The sequence below is a fragment of the Nyctereutes procyonoides genome, unplaced genomic scaffold (assembly GCF_905146905.1).
Source record: "Nyctereutes procyonoides isolate TBG_1078 unplaced genomic scaffold, NYPRO_anot_genome, whole genome shotgun sequence".
In the NCBI taxonomy this organism is placed as follows: domain Eukaryota; kingdom Metazoa; phylum Chordata; class Mammalia; order Carnivora; family Canidae; genus Nyctereutes; species Nyctereutes procyonoides.
The window spans coordinates 249948-272330 of NW_026575117.1; the positions used below are offsets into that span (position 1 = coordinate 249948).

The 22383-nt window shown below is 57.7% G+C and overlaps 1 protein-coding gene across 11 annotated transcripts in view; it reads left to right on the forward strand.

The window, feature by feature from the left end:
• DISP1 (dispatched RND transporter family member 1) overlaps positions 1 to 21796 on the forward strand; it is a 165436-nt gene extending 143640 nt beyond the window's left edge. For 10 of the 11 annotated variants that reach the window (XM_055334009.1, XM_055334008.1, XM_055334014.1 and 7 more), the window contains 6 exons: positions 7058 to 7087; positions 11387 to 11510; positions 12334 to 12461; positions 12926 to 13023; positions 14638 to 14735; positions 18295 to 21796. In XM_055334009.1, the coding sequence (XP_055189984.1) occupies positions 7058 to 7087; positions 11387 to 11510; positions 12334 to 12461; positions 12926 to 13023; positions 14638 to 14735; positions 18295 to 21774 (3958 nt within the window). In that variant the 3' untranslated portion in view covers positions 21775 to 21796. Of the gene's footprint in view, positions 1 to 7057; positions 7088 to 8005; positions 10638 to 11386; positions 11511 to 12333; positions 12462 to 12925; positions 13024 to 14637; positions 14736 to 18294 lie in introns of those variants that run through there. The other variant, XM_055334016.1, reaches the window with a different exon arrangement.
• The last annotated feature ends 587 nt before the right edge of the window (positions 21797 to 22383 follow it).

Genomic DNA, 22383 nt, shown 5'->3' on the forward strand with positions numbered 1-22383 from the left:
AAATGGATTTTGTTTTGAGTTCCTTGGAACTTAGGCTCTGTGTGTGGGGTGACTCCTTTTCATCTAGTGTACCGTTCGGATTCTGTGTCAGTGAGGGAAGTTCTCAGATGAACTATGTGGGTCACACGTACCCGAACAACACGTGTGCAACTTCCCTTTAAAAAATTCTTTGATTTCAGCTTAATTACACAACTAACTCGTGAATATATCCTCACGAGTTCAGGAATACAGAGGAAAACTCATGCTTTACTCTTTCCGCCGGTGTAAAGAGGGCTAGCGATCTGCTGTGCCCACCTCCAGATTTATAAAATACGTTTGCGTATTTAGGGGGCGCTTGGGTGGCTCAGCCACTTGTGTCTGACCCTTGGTTCTGGCTCCTGTCGCGCTCTCGGTGTCGTGGGGTCGAGACCCACGTGGGGCTCTGTGCTCAGCGGAGAGTCCGCCTGGGATTCTCTTTCCCACTACTCTCTCTCTTTAAATAATAAGTAAGATCTTAGAAGATGTCTACATGTCTCATACTTGATCTTCCCCGTGAATACAGATCATGGGGAGGAAGTCCACGGGTTCCCTTCTCCGAGTAGGCTTCTGCATATGACGCCCTTTATCTCTCTTAGGTTCAGCGGCAGGTGAAGCAGGTGGAGGCCTGTGGTGCTTGTGAGCTGAAGAGCATCGCCCTCGTCCCCGTCTGTCCTCCTTTTTTTTTTTTTAAGGATTTATTTATTTATGATAGAGAGAGAGAGAGAGAGAGAGAGAGAGAGAGAGAGAGGCAGAGACACAGACAGAGGGAGAAGCAGGCTCCATGCTGGGAGCCCGACGTGGGACTCGATCCCAGGACTCCAGGATCACACCCTGGGCCAAAGGCAGGCGTCAAACTGCTGAGCCACCCAGGGATCCCTCCGTCCGTCCGTCCTCTTAACCAGGCAGGCGTGGCAGTGGTCGGGGGACCACGCTTCCTCCGGGTCATGCCCCGTGGCCCACGGACTGCTGCCCGGGCCGGGGAAATTGAGGGACTTGCTCAGGCCCATTCAGCCCATGGATTGCAGGGCCCGGATTTTACCCACTTGGTTTTACTCCCAGGTTCACCCTTTTCCTAAGGACAGTTCCTGGGGGCGCCTGGGAGTCAGTCGCTTGTCTGACTCTCACTTTCTGCTCAGGTTGTGAGTCTCGGGGTCATGGGTCCGGCCCCGTGTCAGGCTCCCTGCTCAATGCCGAGTCCGCTTCAGATTTTCTCTCTCTAAAATAAGTAAATAAGTGAAATATTTTTTTAAAAAGACAATTTCCTCATACTCAAGCATTTATTTAATAAAAAAGGGCTAAACGTCTTTTTGAACGTGGATAACGTGCTCAGTGTTTGTGAGATGCTCCTTAAACGTCAGCCGTCCACTACCAGCCCTTCCCTCGCTCACCTGGTTCATCCTCATGTGCTCCCAGCTCCAGGCTGCGAGGTGCCCTGCGCAGACAGACGTCCCGCATCTCCTGCTCAGGAAAGGCATCACCTGGCACTCACGGCTAGAGGGTGGGGGGTTGTCCTTGGAATCTCTTGACACAGACCGTGCACATCCACCGTTCCTGGTGGATTAGAAGCCGATCTACGGGGTGCTCATTTCATCCTCACATCAGCACCCGAGTGTCCCCGTGATGATCCATGCAAGTCCTGGAGGACAAAGCCTGGTTATGTTTCTGTGGGAGATCTTTTAAGAAGGCCCGTCAGCGTGTGAATTCTCTACTTTCAGACAGTTTCTTGCTAGCATGCCAGCGCTGAACCGAAAACTTACTGTTTGCAGACTGCCCTTTTCCGAAAGGCATTAGGGCACAGTCCAGCAGGAGAACTGACCTAAATGTGCCTCTTCATCTACTTTCTTAAATTTGGCTACAGCCACAAAGCAGAAAGTGTATTTCCTTTAGAGTGTTTTCATCGTTCAGAAACATACAAAGCTTTATAAATGTTACCCAGACTTATGGTGGTGAGTCTCTTGCAGTAAATACAGATACTGAATCATTAGGTCCTACTCCTGAAACTAATTAAAAATAGTGTATGTCAGTTATACTTCAGTTTAAAAAAAAAAGGACGAGGAAGAGGAAGGAGAAGGAGAAGAAGAGGAGGAAGGAGAAGAAAGAAGAAAAGAAGAAGAAGAAAAGGAGGAGGAGGAGGAAGAAGAGGAGAAGGAGGAAAAGGAGAAGAAGAAGGAGGAGGAGAAGGAGAAATGGAACAGGATGGAGATCCCAGAAATAAACCCGGGCGTATATGGTCAATTAATCTAGGACAAAGGAAACAAAAATACCCAATGAGAAAAAAAAGACAGTCTCTTCAACAGGTAGTGTTGGGAAAACTGGGCAGCTATGTGTGGAAGAGTGAAACAGGACCACTTCGTTACATCAGACACAAAGATAAGCTCAAAATGAATGAAAGACCTAAATGTGGGGCCTGGAACCATAAAAATCCTAAAAGAAATCACTAGCAGTAAACTCTGACGTTGGCTGTAGCAACGTTTTTCTAGATAGGTCTCCTGAGGCAAGGGAGACAAGAGCAAAAGCAAACTAATAGGATCACACCAAAATAAAAAGCTTTTGCCCAGTGAAGGAAAACCATGAGCAAAATGACAAGGTTCAATCTATTGAATGGGACGAGATGTCTGCAAATGATAACCTGGAAAGGGGGTTAATATCCAAAATATATGAAGAACTTATACACCTCCAGACCAAGAAAGTCCCAAATAATTCAAATTAAAAAATGGACAGAGGAGCTGAATAGCCAATTTTTCCAAAGACATGCAGGAGAGCAGGAGACACAGGAAAAGATGCTCAGCATCCCTCAGCGTCAGGGAAGTAGACGTGGAAGCCACAGCAGGCTCCCGCTCACACCCGTCAGGATGGCAAAAAGCAAAAACTCAGCAAACAGCAAGTGTTGGCGAGGATGTGGAGCAAGGGGACCCTCCCGTCCTGCTGGGCGCGCAGGCTGTGCAGCCGCCGGGGGGGAACAGAGCAGGGGGATCTCCGAGGCCTACAGACAGAGCTGCCCCGCGGCCCAGCGATGGCACTGCTGGGGGTTTGCTCCAAAGACAATGAAACCACTGATTTGAACGGATTTATGTGCCCGGTGTCCAGTAGCCGAGGAGGCAGCCCCCGCGTCCACCAACACATGCCCCGACACAGAAGCTGTGGCAGTGAGGCTGCTGGCTGGGCGGTCCTTAGGGCCCAGGACTCTTGGTCCCAGGGCCGAGTTGGAGCCCCACACTGGGCATGGAGATTGCTCAAAAAAGTAAATAAAATACTGCAGTCTTAAAAAAAGAAGATACGGTGTACAGGAACACGATGGAACACCACTCAGCCACGAAGAAGGGAGAAGACCTGCCATTTGCAGCCACCAGGACGTACCAGAGGGTGTCACACAAACACTAGATGATCCTGTGGAACCTAAAAGCAAACGAGAGCAGAGGGGAGGAGTGCAGGGTCGGGTGAAGGGGAGGAGCTCCGGCTTCCAGTCTGGATGGATGAGTCCCGCAGGAACGGTGCCGCAGGGGGGCCCAGTCCTGCCGTTGTCACGGGGACACGTGGTGACAGGTGCAGCCACAGGCCTGGCCACAGTGTAACGCACACGTGTCGTCGCGTCACCGTGCTGTGCGCCCCCGCTAACATGACAGCATGTGTCTGCTGTGCTTTAAAAAAAATAAGTAATAAAGAAAAGACACAGTTTTCCATCATAGTGTGGATTTTCCCAAACGGAACTTGTGAGGCCTGACACTGCGTCTGGAGGTCGTGGCGCTAACGGTGCAGCTCTGCCCACGGCGCACGGGCTGGGAGTGGTATGCGCGCCGTTCCCTGATTTCATTTCCCTCAGCCTGCCGTCTCCCAATCCGTCCCCAGACGCCGCTACAAGACAGGAGAGGCGAGGGACACAAAGAAACGGCATTTGTAGCTTTTCCACATTTTTTTTTCTGTTTCTTGTTAACTTCTTTCTCATACTTTTTTTTTCCCATTACCTTTTTAAGAAACTTCCCTTCCTGCCGTATCTGTCTTGAGGCAGTTCTGGTGGCTCCCTGCTGGCCTCCTGGGAGCTTTGCGGGGTCAGGGTGCCCTGGACCGAGGCCCGCACCGTCGGGGCCCTGGAGCTGCGGGCCTCACCGGCACCCCCTGTTCTCTGGTGGGACGTGCCCGGGCTACCGACTACCGATCTCGAGGCCCCGAGCTCCAGATTCACAGAGTGTTTCTGAAGCAGCCTGGAGCATGGCCCCGTGAAGACGTGGGTGTCACCCGCATGAGGACAGAAGTGGGTTCTGGACGGGGCAGGGACACCCGCTCGGCCAGCCCTCTGAGACGGGCCTGCAGCCCAGGCTCCCCTGGACTGTGCCGCCGAGCAAACACTGTCTGTTTTTTTCTCAGTTGAAAAAAGGCTAAAAACCGAACCAAAGACCAGGAGGTGTTCCACTTGAGGTTAACTAATTGGTTTCCGGCGTGTGTTTTGACTATAGGGTGTTAGAAGGTGAAAGGCCCCTGGAAACGATGCCTTCGATCCGTGATAGGGAGCAGATCTGTTAGTCTTTAGAGTCATTATTCATCAACCCAAGACTGATCAGATGGAGATTGAGAGTAGCAACGCGGAAAGGTTCAGATGGAGGAAGAAGGCGGGTGCGAGTGTGGTGGGCACCTTGCCATGGCGAGAGCGGCCAGGCCACCGTCTCCAATGGCGACAGCGCAGAGCAGATGGGTCTTGGGTCCACCTGTGGTTGAATTGTCACCTGTCACGTCCGTCAGTGTGACAGCCTCCGAGGGATTTCACGTTTCCCCAAGAGGTGCCTTGGTGGCAACGGATCTGACCATCCCTGCTTTCCCAAACACACACAGAATGACGTCTTTATTCAGACAGAACAACGTGATGGGTCTATGGGTGTTTCTGCCTCCAGGGAGTAAATTAGTCATAGATCCACGGATTTATCTGTTAAATAAACAAGTTCGCGGGGCTGAGTAGGAGGAAAGAGAAAATTGGCATTTGTTACAACCCAAAGTGTATATGATAAATTATCATTTCTTTGCAACTGCTCAGTATGATCTGCCCCAGAGCTGCAGCTCCGAGGGTCACTTCAGACCTAAAGACAACAAAGTCTGCTGCGTTCCCATGGAAATTCAGGGAGTGGTTTTGAGGACATTAAGAACCTAAGGGTTCATGTACAAATTTAGCGATTTGCTTCTGTGTTCAGCACCTTGCCCTCCCGCTCTGTAAAAACCAGTTTAAACGGATTAATTGTATGGTTTGTGAATTATATTTCAATAAAGCTTAACCAAGAAATATGCAATTACATTGAAAATGTAGTATTTTGGTTTTCAGGTAGATTTACCCCCCAAAATTAAATGTTCTTTATTACTTCTCGAATAGTAGCTGTGTTGAACAGAAGCCCCTCTAAGGCCTTCACAGACTCAGTAGTGTCACTCCTCCCGCCGTCCCCACAACGCCCCGTCCCCGTGCTCCATGGCAGCCACGCACCCCTGCTCCTAGAGTCCGAGGAGGATGGTTACCCAACCTGTGCGTGCCGGCTGCGCGTTTTTATAATTGTGTTGTTTAATTCAATTTTAAAATAATCCATTTATGTATAGGGTCTAATAAGAGATGAGTTGTTCTTGTGAAAAGTAAATGGTAGTTTTCAGGAAGATCAATAAGAGGTAATTATTGTCAAAAATGATATGAGGCATGAGAGAAACAATAGTAAGAAAATTAAGGGGAGCCATCAAAATTCAGGTGTATCGTAGCAGCGTACGTACTCAGGATGCGTCAAGAACTGGCAATCCTGGACGGGGCGGCTCGGCTTGTGGGAGAAGAGATGGGCAGTTGAGCATACATTTGTGTTGAAGTTATGAATTGATATTTAAGGAATGTGTGTGTCACGTTTTTAGAATTTTTCATGTTGACTTTCTGATTAACCATCAAAGTTAGTGGTCGCTGCAGTATTGGATATGAGAGGATCCCTCCTGCAGGATGGAGAGCCCAACGGAGCCTGACAAGGTGTAGGGAAGTGGGGAGGGACGGACAAGGTGGGAGTGGGCTGAGTGTGCTTGTGAGAGAGAGGCAGACAAAGCTCTAGATGTCCCCAGGCACATTCTCACTAGCCAGTGACTACTGACTTCAAAGCTCTTGATCCTAAGAAACGTAATCAAAGATGCTCCCTTATCTGGGCGTCTGGGTGGCTCAGTTGCTTATGCGTCAGACTCTTGATTTTGGCTCAGGATCTCCGGGTCCTGGTATCGAGCCCCACCTGGGGCTCCCTGCCTGGGGCGGGGAGGGGGGGCGTCTGTTTCTCCCATTCCCTCTGCCCCCCCCCCCGCTCATGCTCTCTCTCAGATAAATTAAGTCTTTTTTTAAAAAATCGTCCTGTTTCCAAAACAAAGAGAAGTTCACCGAGGTAAGTAGCACCGTATCACGTTTTTGCGAACCCTGTGACCTGCAGCTCCGTTAACGGAGGACAGAGTAGTTCTCATGTCTGCCACTGCGGCCGGCCCACGGCCATATGCTGTTTGGTTAGGATTGATGAGATGAGGAAGGCAATCTAGCATTCTCCGGTTACCCAGTTGAAGGGAGGCCGCCCCAGGCCGTGGCGGGGGAGGGGTGGCGGTCTCGGGAGCTCCCAGGGGTCTTCACCACATGGAGCAGCGTGAGTGGTGCATTTTGTTTATTCACCAAATGTTTATTAAGTGCCTGCCACGTGCCAGTAAATAGGAGAAAACGACTCTGGTGGGAGCAGAGGGCTTGGAGGTTAAGCCCGAGTCCAGCACGTCGGGGCCGAGAGGGAAGGGCCGGCACTTGCTCAGTGGGCTGTGGAGCTGGATGCGGGACACTGGGGAAGACGGAGAAGAATGCTTCTGGTGCAAGGGGGTGTCGGCGGGCTGTTTACAGGAGGTGCGGGGGCCTCGAGGGGGCGGGGTCTGGGCACCGCGCAGCGTGACCCCCGCTCCGTCCTACGGTGCAGACGGTCCGCGTCGGCCAGGAGCGAAACAAGGGCACATAAAACGCCTTAATGTTACGATGCCTTGTTCCTCATTGGTTTTCCTCTGCTTTTTTTTTTTTCAGACCATGCAGACCGTTCAAGTTCCCAAAAAGGTAAAGTCATCTGCGTCCTCCTATTAGATCATAAAGTCACTTGCCTACTTTCCTCTCCGGTGCTTTGTTCACACTTTGCTGCTGTTTCTGCCTTTCTCATTCATATTTTTATGAAGGAAAAGTAAATTTCCCTGAGTTGCCTGCATGAGTCATCCTGTCTCCCAAAGGGATTTTGACCTGAAGGTGGATTTTTAGTCTTTAGATTCTCTGTGTGTCTCGTCATCTATATTGGCCCAACTGCCTTTCCTCCCCTTTGTTTGTGGTGCTTTATTGCAGATGGTTGTCTGTGTTTCTCCCCAAAACTGTTGTTACCCTAATTAAAATGGATGTATTTCATTTGGAAATTTTGAAGGTTTTATCTTTTCAGTAGAAAAGCTAAATTTAAATGGATACACGTTTCTTCAAAGAAAGAAAGCAAGCAAGCACGGGTCCCTCGGAGACGTGCTTGCAGGGGGTGTAGGCGACTTAGCAACCTTTGAAAGTCACCTGCTGCAGAGGCGCTGGCGACTAAAACCTTATGCTCTCTTTCCACTATAATCACTACATAACTTTCCATTAGTAAACTCCCTTTCCGTTTAGAAATTGTTTATTTTTTAAAATCCTGCTAAAATACATACAGCATGAAATCCTCCATTCTCGCCGCGCCACGTCCACGTTACTGTGCAGCCGTGGCCATTTTCTGCCAAGCGTGGAGCCCTCCCATATGTCCAAGGCTTTTGCATTTTGAAGACAGTCATACACATTTTCTCTATCATCAGGTTGGTGTTTTTGCAGGTCCCAGATTCTTCTTTTCCGTACAGGCACGTACGCACCCAGCTTCTTCAACAGAGCCTCTCCTGCTGCCGTCCCACCTTAGCTGCGAGTAATCGCTCCTGAAGTCACCGAACATTTCTCTATATCCCTCTGAAAACACGTATTTCTTGGCCTGGTTTTGCAAGTATTTGTGAAGTTGTCTGATTTTCTGTATGAGGCTCCGAGTCCCTTAAGGGCGAGGTTGCCATCTGCCGTGTTCTGGTCCCCGGACGCCTGCACCTTCTTCTGCGACGCCGGCTGCATCGACCTTGTCGCGTCCAAGCGAGGGGGGGGGCTCCGTGTCCTGCCCGCAGCCCGTCTGCCCTCCCGCTGCGCCAAGAGCCGATGTCGCTGGGAAAACTGTGACCGATCGAATTGTGCAAGGCTCCCCCGCTGCCCCACGCGGGACGAGAGGAATTAGGAGCGATTATGAAGGGAAAGACCAGGGGAGACGCTAAGGAGGAAGATTCTCAGGGAGCAAAGGGGCAGTTAGCAAGGTGCTGAGTCCGCTCAGCTCAGCGGGGACGGAGACCAGTGGCGCTGGCGGTTGGCGCTGGCGGGTCCGGGAGAGCGCCCGGTGCCCACAGGCTGGGTGCTGAGTGCGGGGCACGCGGGCTAAAGCAAACGGAAGGGGAGAAAGGAGAGCCTGCTGCGGAGAGGAGGGGCCGGTGAGGCAAAGAGCCTCACGAGCTGTGACGGGACGGTGGCCTGTGGCCTCCCCGGGCACCAGGGACCCACCGCGCCTGGGGGTTCGGGGGCCCACCTGTGAGAGGCTTCATGCCCTTCCTTTGACGGTTATTTCTGATCTTTCCCAGAGCGAGCCCGGTTACGAGGTAGCCGGCAGCCCGAGGGGCATGGGGGATGCACGCGAAGAGCCGGCGAGCGGGCCGGGCCACCCAGCAGGCCCACCCAGCCCCCTGTGGCCGTGGATCGTGCCACGTACCCTGCGTCCCGTCTGGGGCGAGCGGCCGAGCACCTCGGGTCCGTGCCGGCTGCCTCGGTGTGCTCCCGAGGGGACCGGGCCGCCTGCCTGGAGAGCTCCCCGGACTCGTCGGCTCCTGCAGCCGCGCTGTGGTGTCTGCACACTTCAGTCGGGATGTGCAGGACGGATCACAGTAAAAGCTGGGGCCTTATGACACGTCCTCGCCGGCTCCCAGGGTCCACTTCCCAGGAGCGAAACGCGTAGGCACCCGCTTCTTTGAGCTCCGTTGCAGCACGGACCTCGAGCCCAGACTCACCAGGAGTGGAGTTAGGGGCAAACGTAGCTCTGACTCCTTTAGGCCACATCTGACTTCCTTTACTCCTCTGGTTCTCCTGCTTTATTAGATTTGCAGCGTAGTGTCATGCCGCTATGGCGTGGGTTCCACGTTGTATGAGAGCCTGGAGCGTCCCGTGCAGTGCCCACGGCTGCATGGGCTTGGGCTTGGGCAGCAGGAGCAGCAGACGGACTGCAGCAGCCCCTGGTATTGAGGACAGACGCGCGTCGGAGTCCTTCCCCCAATGGCAGCAGCACGGCCACTCCCTGGTGTGGGAACCGTGTCCTGGGCCAGGTCTGGAAGCCGCGTGCGGAGACGGCCAACGCGGCGAGGCTCCCCTGGGGAGTCAGCACACACGCGACTGTCAAGTCACATCCGACGTCTGAACGCGAAGGAAAGCAATGACTGAAGAGGGTTTCCAGGTTGCAACGCATGCGTGAGCAGGTGTTTCGAGAACACAAGACTAGAAGTCATTACGTGGGCGGGTCAGCCCTCGGCGCTGGAACGAGGCCCGGTGCCCCCCGCCGGCAAGCGGTCTGTAGGTTCATTTGTGGGAAAACGGGTCTAGTTAAAATACTGCGTCGTGAGTAGTGGTTTCGGCCTGGGGCCATTTTCACGTCACAGGCTGATACTGGAAAGGTCCACGGTGTAGGATGAAGCCGGGAACAGGAAGCCTCAAATGCGCTGCTGACAAAGGACCCAACCGTCCCCCTGCCGGTCGCTTTCATCTTGAGTTTGCATTTGGTGGAGGAGGAAATAAAATCAGAGCCTCTCCGTGCCGGGAGTGTTCCGGAAACTGTGTCTGCTTGAGCAGCCCCAACCAGCACCCGCGGTCGGTGTGTTTTCACTACATTCGGAGTCACATTCAAGCATCATTCCATCTCATCTAGAGGGATTTTCCCTGAGCTAGTTGTTAAATTCGGAATCGGCGGGGCTTGTGAGTGATGCTCGGACGCGGACGCACACGGACCTAAGTGGTCTTGCATCACGATGTTGAGTGTGTGACTTAGGGGCTCAGCGCACAGGGCGAGTCGGGGGCAACATAGGCTCGAGGCGCCTGGACTCAGTCCTGTGTCCCTGTCGCACTCATGTTCGAAGCAAGAGATGGTGTCGCCGTGGTTGGGAGCTCCCCCCTACCCCCGGCCGGAGCTGGGCTTCCTGTTGGCGACTCCGCACGTGAGCTCCGGCTGACAGGCGACCTCACGTCAGCTTCGGGTGCAGCTAGACGATCCAGTGTCTGTACCGATGGTGACGCGACCACCACGGCAAGGTGCAGGCTTCTGTTTTCTCGTGATGAGACCTTTGAAGGTCCACTGTGTTGGCCGCTTACAAGTGCGTGAGACGCTGCTGGTGTCGGCAGTGTGCCGTGTGCTCCGCGGGACGGGCTCGCCGTGCGGCTGGGCCGGCCTTGGCTCTCTGCACGTGTCCAAACCGCACCCCGGCGCGTCGCATGGGGCCAGGAGAATGAAGGGCGGCGATGGGTGTGAAGCATCGGAGTGAGTGTAAGTCCCTCCTCCGGAGGCTGGGCTGTAAGGGAGAGCCCCGCAGGATCCCCAGGCACCAGGGAGGGGACATGCTCCCTGCACGCATAGTCGTGCCCCACTTTAATTTCCATATTGAGATTCACTTTGAAGTAAATGCCCCCGAGAGCCGGACCTGTGAGCCCGTGATGAGAATGGGGACCAGGGTCCTACGGGGTGGAGGGGCACCCGGAGGAAAGGACTTGGACCTGGGGCTGGGCTGGCGGTAGGGAGGGGACCTGCGGCCCGGCGGCGGGCGGGTGGCCGGAGAGTGAGGACGGGGTGGGTGCCCACGGCCCCCTCTGGAAGGCGCTGTTCTGGGTGCGGATGCTACATGAAACCAGTGCCTGCCCTGCAGCCGCAGCCCCCGCATTCCTGACGGCGCGAGCCGGAGCCAGAGCCCTTCGGGGCCGGGCTCGGTGTGGTCTGGTCACTCTGATGAGGAATTTGCGAGCCTGTGGTGGACCGTGTTCTTCTCCAGGAGCCGACGCAGCTCGAGGCGGGAGGAGCGAGTCCTGGAGGAGACTGCAGGCGGCGGGGGCTCCCCGCGGGGCACAGGCCGTGCACCTGTGTCCGGGGCTCCGTGCGCGGCCCGTGCCGTGTCCTGGTCTCGCCACCGCCCCACCGAGAGGCCCTGGACGGGGTTCGAACTGGGATCAACACCCTCCTGTCGTGACACCGGGCCTCTGGCTGCGTCTAAGCGCCCTCCTGTGCTCCTCTCTGCCCCGCAGCTACGCGTCCCTGATAGCCGACTGGCCCGTGCTGGTGCTGGGCATGTGCACCCTGCTCATCGTAGTCTGCGCCTTGGTTGGGGTGTTAGTGCCGGAGCTTCCCGACTTCTCTGATCCGCTGCTGGTAAGGAGAACTCAGCCCGTCGCGTCTCTGTGACCTCAGGGAATTAAGTATCTTAATACCTGTTGCATTACGTGACTTCTATCCTGTTTCCCCCAAACCTCCTTGAGCCATCAGGAGCTTGCAGTTCTCCTCCTGAAAAGTAAACCCATGTCCTCCGAGTCTCAGGTTCCTAAGAGGTCAACGGACTTGCTCTCACCGCTACCAACCTGGAGGTTTTCCTCCTTAGCTGCCACGTTTAAGTTAAAAAGCAGTAAAATGGAGAATCTGGATTCTCTAAAAATGTTTTCATAACGTCTTTAAGACTGAATATCTCCCTTTTTCCCCCAGCAGGGCAGTGAAAGGAATTTCAGCATCACAGAGAGATGATAGCAGGGTCTTTTTGTTTTGTTTTCTTTTCTTTTTTGTTTTTTGTTTTTTGTTTTGTTTTTTTTTTTTTTGCAGGGTCTGTTTTTGAGTAAATGTTCCTGTAAAATGCTGCATGACATGGTCTGATGTGACCATAATTTTTTGTGACATCCAAGTAAGCACCTGCTAATTGCTTAGGTGTGATCTTGAAAGAGAAGCTTCGGATACAGCCCCCCTCCCCCCCTTTGCTGAGACGGATCACGTACCAGGGAGCCTAACTGCGTTGTCACTGTGAACGGAGGCCGCCGTCGGGTCGGGCAACCTTGCTTGGTTCTGTTCGTCCCCGGGCAGCTGCGAGCGTGTCCCCGCTTCCTACCGAAGCCACACGGCATCCCAGCACCGCGTCCCCAACCCGCTGGGACCCTACTTGGCCTGAAGCAAACTGGCACTAATAGGAATTTGTGATATTTTGTCTCAGGGTTTTGAGCCAAGAGGGACTGCGATAGGCCAGAGACTGGTTACGTGGAATAACATGGTGAAAAATACAGGATACAAGGCAACATTGGCAAATTATCCGTTTAAGTACGCAGATGAACAAGCGAAAAGGTAACTGTTTATTAACTTTCACACAAAACCTTGCTGAATGAATTCGACTTCTAAGTATTGCCCGAGCAAGATGATTAAGCTCAAAGTCTTTGCCGCTGACTTGTGTACATTCTCGTTGTTTTTTAAGATTTTGTTGTATTAAGATAAAAGGAGTGAGGGCTTGGGTTTTTTTTTCCCCCTTTTATAGACGTGAGAAAATGGATGTTGGTGCATCCTTTTCATTTCAAGTAGGTCATGACTGAGGGTAGACCGTTACAGGTGCGCTTGTTGGCCTTGAAACAGCTAGTACTTTATTATTTTTAAGTGTTTATTATTGCGTTGTGGTTAGTTCCGGGCGTAGGACAGCAGAGACACACGTTTACTCTATGCCGGGCTCGCCTCCATTGCTGTTACATCGTTGCTGACTATGTGCCCTGTGCTGCTGACGGTACTTTACTCAAGACCACGTTGTTGTTCTGTTTCAGCCATCGTGATGATAGATGGTCGGATGACCACTATGAAAGAGAGAAAAGAGAAGTCGACTGGAACTTCCACAAAGACAGCTTTTTCTGCGATGTTCCGAGTGAGTGGCATCCCAGGTGAACAGCCCCTCGGGGCTCCTCGCGCTCAGAATGGAGCGCAATTAAATCCAGACCGGTGGGAAGACGTGCTGGGCGCTGACACGGATAGCAGTGACTCGTAGTTTTACTTCTCCCAGGGTCAGTCGACCACTAAGCTGGATTTATTTGCCTGTAACAAAAGTCAATAAGAGATTTAGTTTAAAGGGACACAAAATATCTAATGAGATTCTTGATCTTGCCCCAAATTCCAAGTCATTTTAAATTTTTTACATTATTTAAAAAATATTGTCAGGTACATATTTTTAGATTGAACCCCTAAAATAATCTACTATCTTAGAGAAATATACTTTTGAAGTCTTGTTTCATTCAGAGAGCGTATATATATATATTTTTAAAATATTTTATTTATTTATTCATGGGAGACAGAGAGAGAGAGAGGAGCAGAGACCCAGGCAGAGGGAGAAGCAGGCTCCTTGCAGGGAGCCCGACGTGGGACTCGATCCTGGGACCCTGGGGTCACGCCCTGGGTCTAAGGACGTGAAGACCTACAGCTTCTCCCCCAGTGAATCTTCACAGCAGCGCTGTTTTGAACTCAGCTCTTTAAAATCTGTTGAAAATGCCCCAAAATGCGTGCTTTCCTGTCCTGTTAGCTCTCTAGCAGGCCTCACCGGGCCTCTGATGCTTCTAGGCGTAGCCGAGCTTGCAGCACCCACAGCATCAGGCAGGTGCACAGTAGGAGGTCAGGGACGTTTTGTCCTGGTCCCGGGAAGGAGCACGTGTGGCTTTTTCTGCGATTTTAGAAAATCTGAGCTCTGGTGAATGTCCAGGCTGCTGGGTCTGTCTCGGAGTGGCAGTGTGCATCCCCAGACAGGCCTCCCTTGGCCAGTCCCCACACAGGCCGGTTGGGGTCCCCGCAGTCCACATGCACACCCGACCCCTGGCCAGGGCTCCGCCTCGAGGGGGAGATGGCTGTTTCCACAGCCTTGATTTGCTCTTCGAAGTCCACATAGGATAACGGCCATCAGGTGAAGAGTTCGCTGAAGGAAACTTCCTGGTGGTGAATAAAAGCTCGCGTGGTAAAGCTTTATTCACACGGTCACAGGTGGCCGCAGTGTCGGCACAGCCAGGCGAACTCGTACGAAGTCCCCGGGGCGGACGGAGCGGAAGTGGCGCTGATGGCCCAGCGGTGTGTCCTTGGGTTCCCGCGCCTGAGACACGCGTGCCCGCGATGGGGGGCGAGAGGGGTGGCGGGCTCCACGGCTGGCCTGCATCCACGCCATCAGCGCAGTGTAGACCCTGGCCCCTCGGGTCCCGGCGGGTTGGTCTCAGTGCTTTTAAACTGACCTCCTGCCGTCTGCCCCCGGCTGACGGCTGCGGAGAACAGCCCAGCACGTCCTCCTTGGGCTTGTGCCGTGTCTCCCAAGTCCGGGTTCTCTCGGATTGTGGTTGCTAACCTGTCCTGGACGGCCGGCAAGCCCTCGGTGTCGTGGGTAGGAAGGGACCCCGCTGCCAATGGCCCGTCCTGTGCTCCCCCAGTAGGGCTGCTCCTGGATGCTGAGTCTGATGACGGGAGCGGACAATTATGAACCCTTGTCTTTTCTTTTTCATGTCACCAGGTGACCGGTACTCCAGGGTGGTGTTTGCGTCAGCTGGAGGGGACACGCTGTGGAGCTTACCTGCCATTAAGTCCATGTGCAGCGTGGATAACTCGAGGGTATGTAAAGTGACCCTGGCGTGCGTCTCAGACAAATGAGCTGGCATTCGTGCCGGTCGCTTCCCTGCTGAGCCTGGTGAGCGCGGGCGGAGCGTGCTCGCTGGGGCCTCCGTCCTGGTCGCCTGCGTGTGCGCCCCGGGATCCTGGAACCCCCGTGTGGCCCCCGCGGACCCACCACCCCGCCCCCGGCGCAGCGCCCCCTCCACAGCACCCCCTCCTGTGTCCCACGCGGGTTTCCTCCCAGGGCAGCAGTTCAGACGCTGGCTCTCCTTTCCCGGGCGGTCTCTCCTCAGCTGGTTGCAGGGTTTCCCCCTGTGTCCTCGTCCCCGCAGCCTCTCTGGCGACCAGCAGGTCTCGGGGCAGGTTCAGGGCACGGGCGGGGAAGGGGACGTCCGGACGCCAGCGTCTGTAAGAGGGGAGTCCCTTGCAGACGGAGGACGCGAGACGGTCCCTGGAGCCCGAGCGGTGGGGCCGGGGCCCCCGGAGAGCGCACTCTGCTGCTGCCGCCACCGCCGCACCTGCCCACACACAGCCACCGGGGAAGGAGGGCGCCGCGTGCCGGGCATGCATCCAGCGTGTGAGCTCACCAACAGCGGGAGACGTGCTTGCACCCGGGCTGAGAGCTGGCCTGGCCCTGGTGCTGTTGTCTACACCGCACACAGGGCTCCTCGGGGGAGGCTGGGTTCCTGGTGGTCAGCAGGCCGGCTCCCCGGCTTCCCGGCTCCCGACGCGACTCTCCAGCGGGAGGACTGTGTGCACCTCCCGCCATCAGGCCGCACGCGCCATCTGCTCTCTGCTGCGCCCGCACAGACTCAGACCGTCTGCAAACAAACCAAGTTCCTGGATCGCTGGCCAGCGTCTGCCTGTCGCGTCATCTCCTCGTCTGCAGCTGTCAGTTCATCACCCGGAAGCTGGGACATGTTATGAGCCGTGAGGTGTGGACGGGCGGCCCGGAGCGAGCACAGGGCCCCCTGCTCGGCAGCACCCGCCCCCGCGGGGTCCCGTCTTCGCAGGCGGTAATGCCCGTCCTTCCCACCATGTGTCCCTTCCGTCCTGTGTCCTTGTGCCATTTCCGCTTGGGATCTTCCGGGAGTCCTCACGGCCTAGAATGCGTAGCTGTTTGAGTCGCGGCTGACTGTGCGGTGCCCCTGGGCTCGCGCGCACCCGGACCCTCACCCGTCCTCTGTGGGTCACGTCGTGACATCCCGCAAAAGTCCTCAGCCGACGTCGGGGGTGGCCCTGAGCCGTTGTAGCCGCGTCTCAGGAGGTGGCAGGGGAACGTCGAGCAGCAGCTGTTCCTGCAGGAAGTCAGCGCCGTGATGTCCAAGTGCGTGGCTTCCTGCCGGCCGTGCTCGGTGGCGTCTGCGAAGGGAGGACGGGCCGTTCCGCCCGTGGGCTCCGCCAGGACCAGGGCCCTCAGCTCCAGTGTGCGGTTCCTGCGACAGCACGGCCGCACGCGGTCCTGCCCCGGGAATCGGAGGCACAGACGGGGAGGCCGGGCCTGGACACAGCGCAACAGGCGAGCGAGCCAGGCAGCCTCCCGGCCACCGTTTCCTTTCACTCACCGTTTCTGCCGGTTGCGCAGGGCAGCCGCTCCCCGCAGGCCAGTCCTGGGCCCCCCTCGGGGTCTGGCTCCACAGCCGCTGAGTGTTTCTGGGACCTTGAGGCCGCTGGAAGCTCCTGGGCTCCTCAGTCCTGCCCTTGTGGAGGTCCACACTCAGGCAACGAGCTTCGCAGGAGGGGTCTGAGGTCACAGCGCCCATCTGCGGCGTGGGCTTCGGGGCCCCCAGCAGCACCTGCAGGCTGGCCTGTGGCACGTGAGGATGGACGGGCCCTGTAGCAGGACGTGCTCTGTTCCTGTCCTGCTCTCAGCCTTCCGGGGAGGCTCCCCGTAGCCGGCAGTTTATGGGTTAAGGCGTCGTCTGAAGCTCTGCGGCATCCCCCGCCACCCTGTCTGGCCCCTGCTCTCGCTGCTCCGCGGCCTCAGCCCTGTGACCGTCCGGCACGAACGTGTGCTCGGCCCCAGCACAACCACGGGGTGACACAGCTCCCCACCCTGCACAGCCCAGGGCCGCCCCACCCCCGAGCTGCGAGAAGTCACTTCCACTCCCCCCGCGGCATGATCATTCGTTCATCTCTCGAGCTGCATCCACGTGGGTTCAGGCACCGGCGTCCAGCTCGGGGCCACGGTGGCCGTCTCTGTCCTTACTTCTGGGCCCGTCTGGGTCCTGGAGGACCGTTGGCATGGTCGCCCGTTGGCTGCCTCTGCCTGCAGACCGGGCCGGGCCCAAGCTCGATGGTGCTCGGCAGGTGACCCGCCGTAGATCCGCATTTATCGTGTCACCGTTGAACCTTTGGCCAAACCACGCTTGCTCGCACGCAAACCCTGCTATCATCCAAGGCCCATTGTCTTGGGCTGTGGCCGGCAGCCCGGCTCCCTTCACCTCCAGCACCTGGCTCCTGAGCCCTGGACGGTGCCCCTCTGCGCAGCCGCGGCCTGTCTGCCCTCGCTGCCCCCGACCGAGAGCCTCTGGCGTCAGGGCCACCCCCCCCTTCCGGACGCAGCAGGCCGACGGCCGCTTCCCCGTGTCCCCAGAGTCGGCAGTGTGGACGCCTGTGCCCAGAGGCCACCAGAACCGATGACCCATGTCACAAACACCAACTAACAGTGGCTCTTCAGAAACGAGCTGGCGGATCAGGCTGTTGGGGTGACACCTTGGTCCCCTTGGAATGATCGCCCTTTGGGCTCACTTGTCTTTACCGTCCATGGAGATGCAGGCAGAGCGAGGCTCAGCCCTGCGGAGGAGACGCAGTCACCCCCGGCTACGGAGTGGAGTCTCCTGCCTGGGGCAGCCGGGCGGGTGGAGGAGGAGGCTGAGCCTCATGCACACGCGTCCGGGTTGTGCGGCGTGGAGGCCCGGCCCCCGTGGCCTTGGCGTCGTGTCTCGGTTTCCCTCCCACCGTGGAGGAAAGGCTGCGTGCACTGTGCGTGCGCTTTACCAGACGAGCTCGAAGGATGTGCACGTCGTCGGCTGCCACTCAGTATCCATCTCACGTGCGTGGATGGATGGGACTGGACACCGCGGCCCATTGTGCTCGTTGCTCAGGGAGCCCTTGGCTGTGGCCCCACGCACCCCAGACATCGGTGTCCGATGTCAGCCGGGGGCTCGCTGGCGCTCTTCTGGGTGACCATCTCCTTGGCTTCCCGCTAAGTTGGTTGCATTTGTGCCTTTGTCAACCGGAACCTCAGGCCGATGACCGGCGGTTTCAAGCCAAGGCAGCAGCTGGCGTCCTGTGCCCTTGAGCCCCGCAGGTGGAGGAGTGCAGGCCCCCCCGTCCCTTCCTTGCCCTGAAAGTGCCTTTGAAAAGGCCAGTCTCCTCAAGAGCTGCTGGTTTTACCTCCTCGTTAAGACCGAGGCTGCACTGGAGGTTTTTTTGGTGCTTTGCCGCCCGGAGGGACGCGCCAGGGGGGCCGTGGGGGGAGGCTCGGGGGAGGCCGTGCACCTGCCCCCCCCCCCGCAGGCCTTAAACGCTGGTGTCCGCGTGTCTCTCTCTGCAGATCAGAGCCCACCCGCAGTTCGGCGACCTGTGCCAGAGGACTACGGCAGCATCCTGCTGCCCCAGCTGGACCCTGGGCAACTACATCGCCATCCTGAACAACAGGTCGTCCTGCCAGCAGATAGTGGAGCGGGATGTGTCGCACACGCTGAAGCTGCTGCGGGCCTGCGCCAAGCACTACCGCAACGGCACGCTGCAGCCCGACTGCTGGGACGCGGGCACCCGCAGGAAGGGCCAGCTCAAGTGCAGCGGTGTGCCCCGCAAGTGCGTCAAGTACAATGCCGTGTACCAGATCCTGCACTTCCTGGTGGACAAGGACTTCCTGGCCCCGAAGGCACCTACCGCGCCCACGCTGAGGTACAGCATGCTCTTCTCTCCCACGGAGAAGGGGGAGAGCATGATGGACATCTACCTGGACAACTTCGAGAACTGGAACGGCTCCGACGGGGTGACCGCTGTGGCCGGGATCGAGTTCGGCATCAAGCACAGCCTGTTCCAGGACTACCTCCTGACGGACACGGCCTACCCGGCCATCGCGGTGCTGCTGGTGCTGCTGGTCATGTGCGCCTACACCAGGTCCCTGTTCATCACCCTGATGACCATGTTTGCCGTCATCAGCTCGCTGATCGTGTCCTACTTCCTCTACCGCGTGGTGTTCAACTTCGAGTTCTTCCCGTTCATGAACCTGACGGCGCTGGTCATCCTGGTCGGCATCGGTGCAGACGACGCCTTCGTCCTGTGCGACGTGTGGAGCTACGCCAAGTGCGACAGGCCGCACGCGGCGACGGCGGAGACGGTGGGCATCACCCTGCAGCACGCGGCGCTGTCCATGTTCGTCACCAGCTTCACCACGGCCGCCGCCTTCTACGCCAACTACGTGAGCAACATCACCGCCATCCGGTGCTTCGGGGTGTACGCGGGCACGGCCATCCTGGTGAACTACGTGCTCATGGTCACGTGGCTGCCGGCCGTGGTCGTCCTGCATGAGCGCTACCTCCTCAACCTGTTCAGCTGCTTCCGGAAGCCGCAGCCGCAGGTGTACGATGGCAAGAGCTGCTGGACGGCCGCCCGCCGGAAGTGCCATGGGGCGCTGCTCGCCGTGTCCGAAGCCTCTCGCGTCTTTTTCGAGAAGGTGCTGCCGTGCGTTGTCATCAAGCTCCGCTACCTTTGGCTGCTGTGGTTCCTGGCCCTGAGCGTGGGCGGGGCCTACGTGGTGTGCGTGAACCCCAAGATGAAGCTGCCCTCGCTTGAGCTGTCCGAGTTCCAGCTGTTCAGGCCCTCGCACCCCTTCGAGCGCTACGACGCCGAGTACAAGAAGCTCTTCATGTTCGAGCGCGTCCACCGTGGGGAAGAGCTGCACATGCCCATCACGGTGGTGTGGGGGGTGTCCCCAGAGGACAACGGCGACCCCCTGAACCCCAAGAGCAAAGGCAAGCTGGTGTTGGACGGCAGCTTTAACATCGCCAGCCCCGCCTCCCAGCTCTGGATCCTGCGCTTCTGCCAGAAGCTGAGAAACCAGACCTTCTTCCACCAGACGGACGAGCAGGACTTCACGAGCTGCTTCATCGAGACGTTCAAGCAGTGGATGGAGAACCAGGACTGCGACGAGCCCGCGCTCTACCTCTGCTGCCGGCGCTGGAGCTTCCCCTACAAGCAGGAGATCTTTGAGCTGTGCATGAAGAGGGCCATCATGGAGCTGGAGAGGAGCACCGGCTACCACCTGGACAGCAAGACGCCGGGGCCGAGGTTTGACGTCAACGACACCATCCGGGCCGTGGTGCTGGAGTTCCAGAGCACCTATGTCTTCACGCTGGCCTACGAGAGGATGCACCAGTTCTACCAGGAGGTGGACGCCTGGATCTCCCGGGAGCTGAGCTCGGCGCCCGAGGGCCTCAGCAACGGCTGGTTCGTCAGCAGCCTGGAGTTCTACGACCTGCAGGACAGCCTCTCTGACGGCACGCTCATCGCCATGGGGCTGTCGGTGGCCGTGGCCTTCAGCGTCATGCTGCTCACCACGTGGAACGTCGTCATAAGCCTGTACGCCATCGTCTCCATCGCCGGGACCATATTCGTCACCGTCGGCTCTCTGGTCCTGCTGGGGTGGGAGCTCAACGTGCTGGAGTCGGTCATCATCTCGGTGGCCGTCGGCCTGTCCGTCGACTTCGCCGTCCACTATGGGGTGGCCTACCGGCTGGCCCCAAACACCAACCGGGAGGGGAAGGTGATCTTCTCCCTGAGCCGCATGGGATCCGCCATTGCCATGGCCGCCCTGACCACCTTCGTGGCGGGGGCCATGATGATGCCGTCCACGGTTCTGGCCTACACACAGCTCGGCACCTTCATGATGCTCATCATGGGTGTCAGCTGGGCCTTCGCCACCTTCTTTTTCCAGTGCATCTGCCGGTGCCTCGGGCCCCAGGGCACCTGCGGCCAGATTCCCCTCCCCAGGAAGCTCCAGTGTGGCGCCTTCTCCCACAGCTTGTCCGGGACGCCCGGAGACAAGGCACCGAGCGGCTCCCGTGCCGGGAATGCCTACCACGTGGCTCCCAGGGCCCCGAGGTCCGAGGCGGAGCGGGAGTTCTACGAGCTGGAGCCCCTGGCCTCGCGCGGCTGCGCCGCCCCGGGGAAGGCGGCCTACGAGGAGCCGCACGTGTGCTCCGAGGCCTTCAGTGGCCAGGCAAAGGCCTTGGGGCTGCCCGCGCACGTGGCCTTCAGCCCCAGCGCCAGGGTCGAAGCAGGCCCGGCCTCTCTGCAGCCCTCGCTCGAGCAGCACCCCGCGTGCACCTTCCTCTCCCTGAGGCAGAGGTGTAGCTGCGCCAACGTGTTCCAACACTGGAAACCCGGCCTGCTCGCCTCCCCGCGGCCCGGCTACGGCCTGTGCCCCCGCTGTGCCGCCTACGCCAGCAGCTTGGCGCACGTGCAGCCCGCCGTGCGCCCGGTCCCTGAAGGCCTGGTGTGTGCCGTCCCGTGCGTCCACCACTGCCCCTGCCTGCAGGGCGGAGCCACGCGAGCCGGGCTGCAGCGCCCCGCACCCCCCAGCCTCCCGCTGCCGCCGCGCCTCCAGGGCCGGGAGGAGCTGGGTGCGCAGGCGGGGGACCCCACCTCCGCTGTCCACAGGAGCCCCGGGTTTTCCCGGAGAGCGTGCTGCGATCCCGACAGGAGCCAGAGGGGACCGTGCGGGGACAGCGCCGTGGGGGGCGTGGGGGGCGGCCTGGGGCCGGGGGCTGCGGCGGAGGAGGCAGCGAGGCACATGGAGCCGTGCCTGTCACAGGACCCGGAACACCGGAGCCCCAGCGGGCCCAAGTGGTTGCGTAGCCACGTCACGGGGGATGCCCGGTGCCGCCCCGACACCAGTCACAGCTGCGGCCGAGGGACGTGCGGTTCCGGGGACCCACAGACGCCACACGGCGAGGCCAGCGTGCCCCCAGCGCCGACACACTTGGAACTTGCGGGTGAAAGTTTGTTAATAAAAACACTTTAATAAATACAGTATCACGTTCAGAGCCGGTGCCTCTCCATGGTTCTTTGAAATGGGAAGTAAAAGACAGAGGTTTGGAAAGGGGCCCCCAGGACACAGGGGCTTCACGCTGAGGATCTCGGGGTAGTTTCCGGCTCTGCAGCAACAAAGTCACACATGGGACGAGCGTCGGCTGAGGACTGGCTTTGATATTTCTAGAAAGTGCCAAGTTCTAACGTGTGGTTTCCTTCACTTCGAGGCGACCTGACCCAGGGCCTGAGCGCAGGCATGGCCAATCCAGCGGCCGCCCAGCGGGGCCCAGGCCGCCCAGCAGCCTCCTTTAGGGGTTGGCTAGAGCCTCGTTTAGGGATTAATTCCCGCATCTGTGAACTCGGCCCGTTACCCGGGGTGCCCTCCCCTGCCGCGTGTGTCGTCCGTGAGGTCACACGCGTGTTGATGCCCAGAGGGAGCAGCCCCGGTGCTTGCTGGGGTCAGGCAGTGTGGACGGGTGGGGGGATGGGTGAAAGAGGGGGATGGGTGAGGGTGGGGGCGGGGGACGTGGGTGGGGGATGGGCGAAGGAGGGGGATGGGTGCAAGGGGGAGAAGGACAACTGCGGGGGTGAAGGCTGGGGG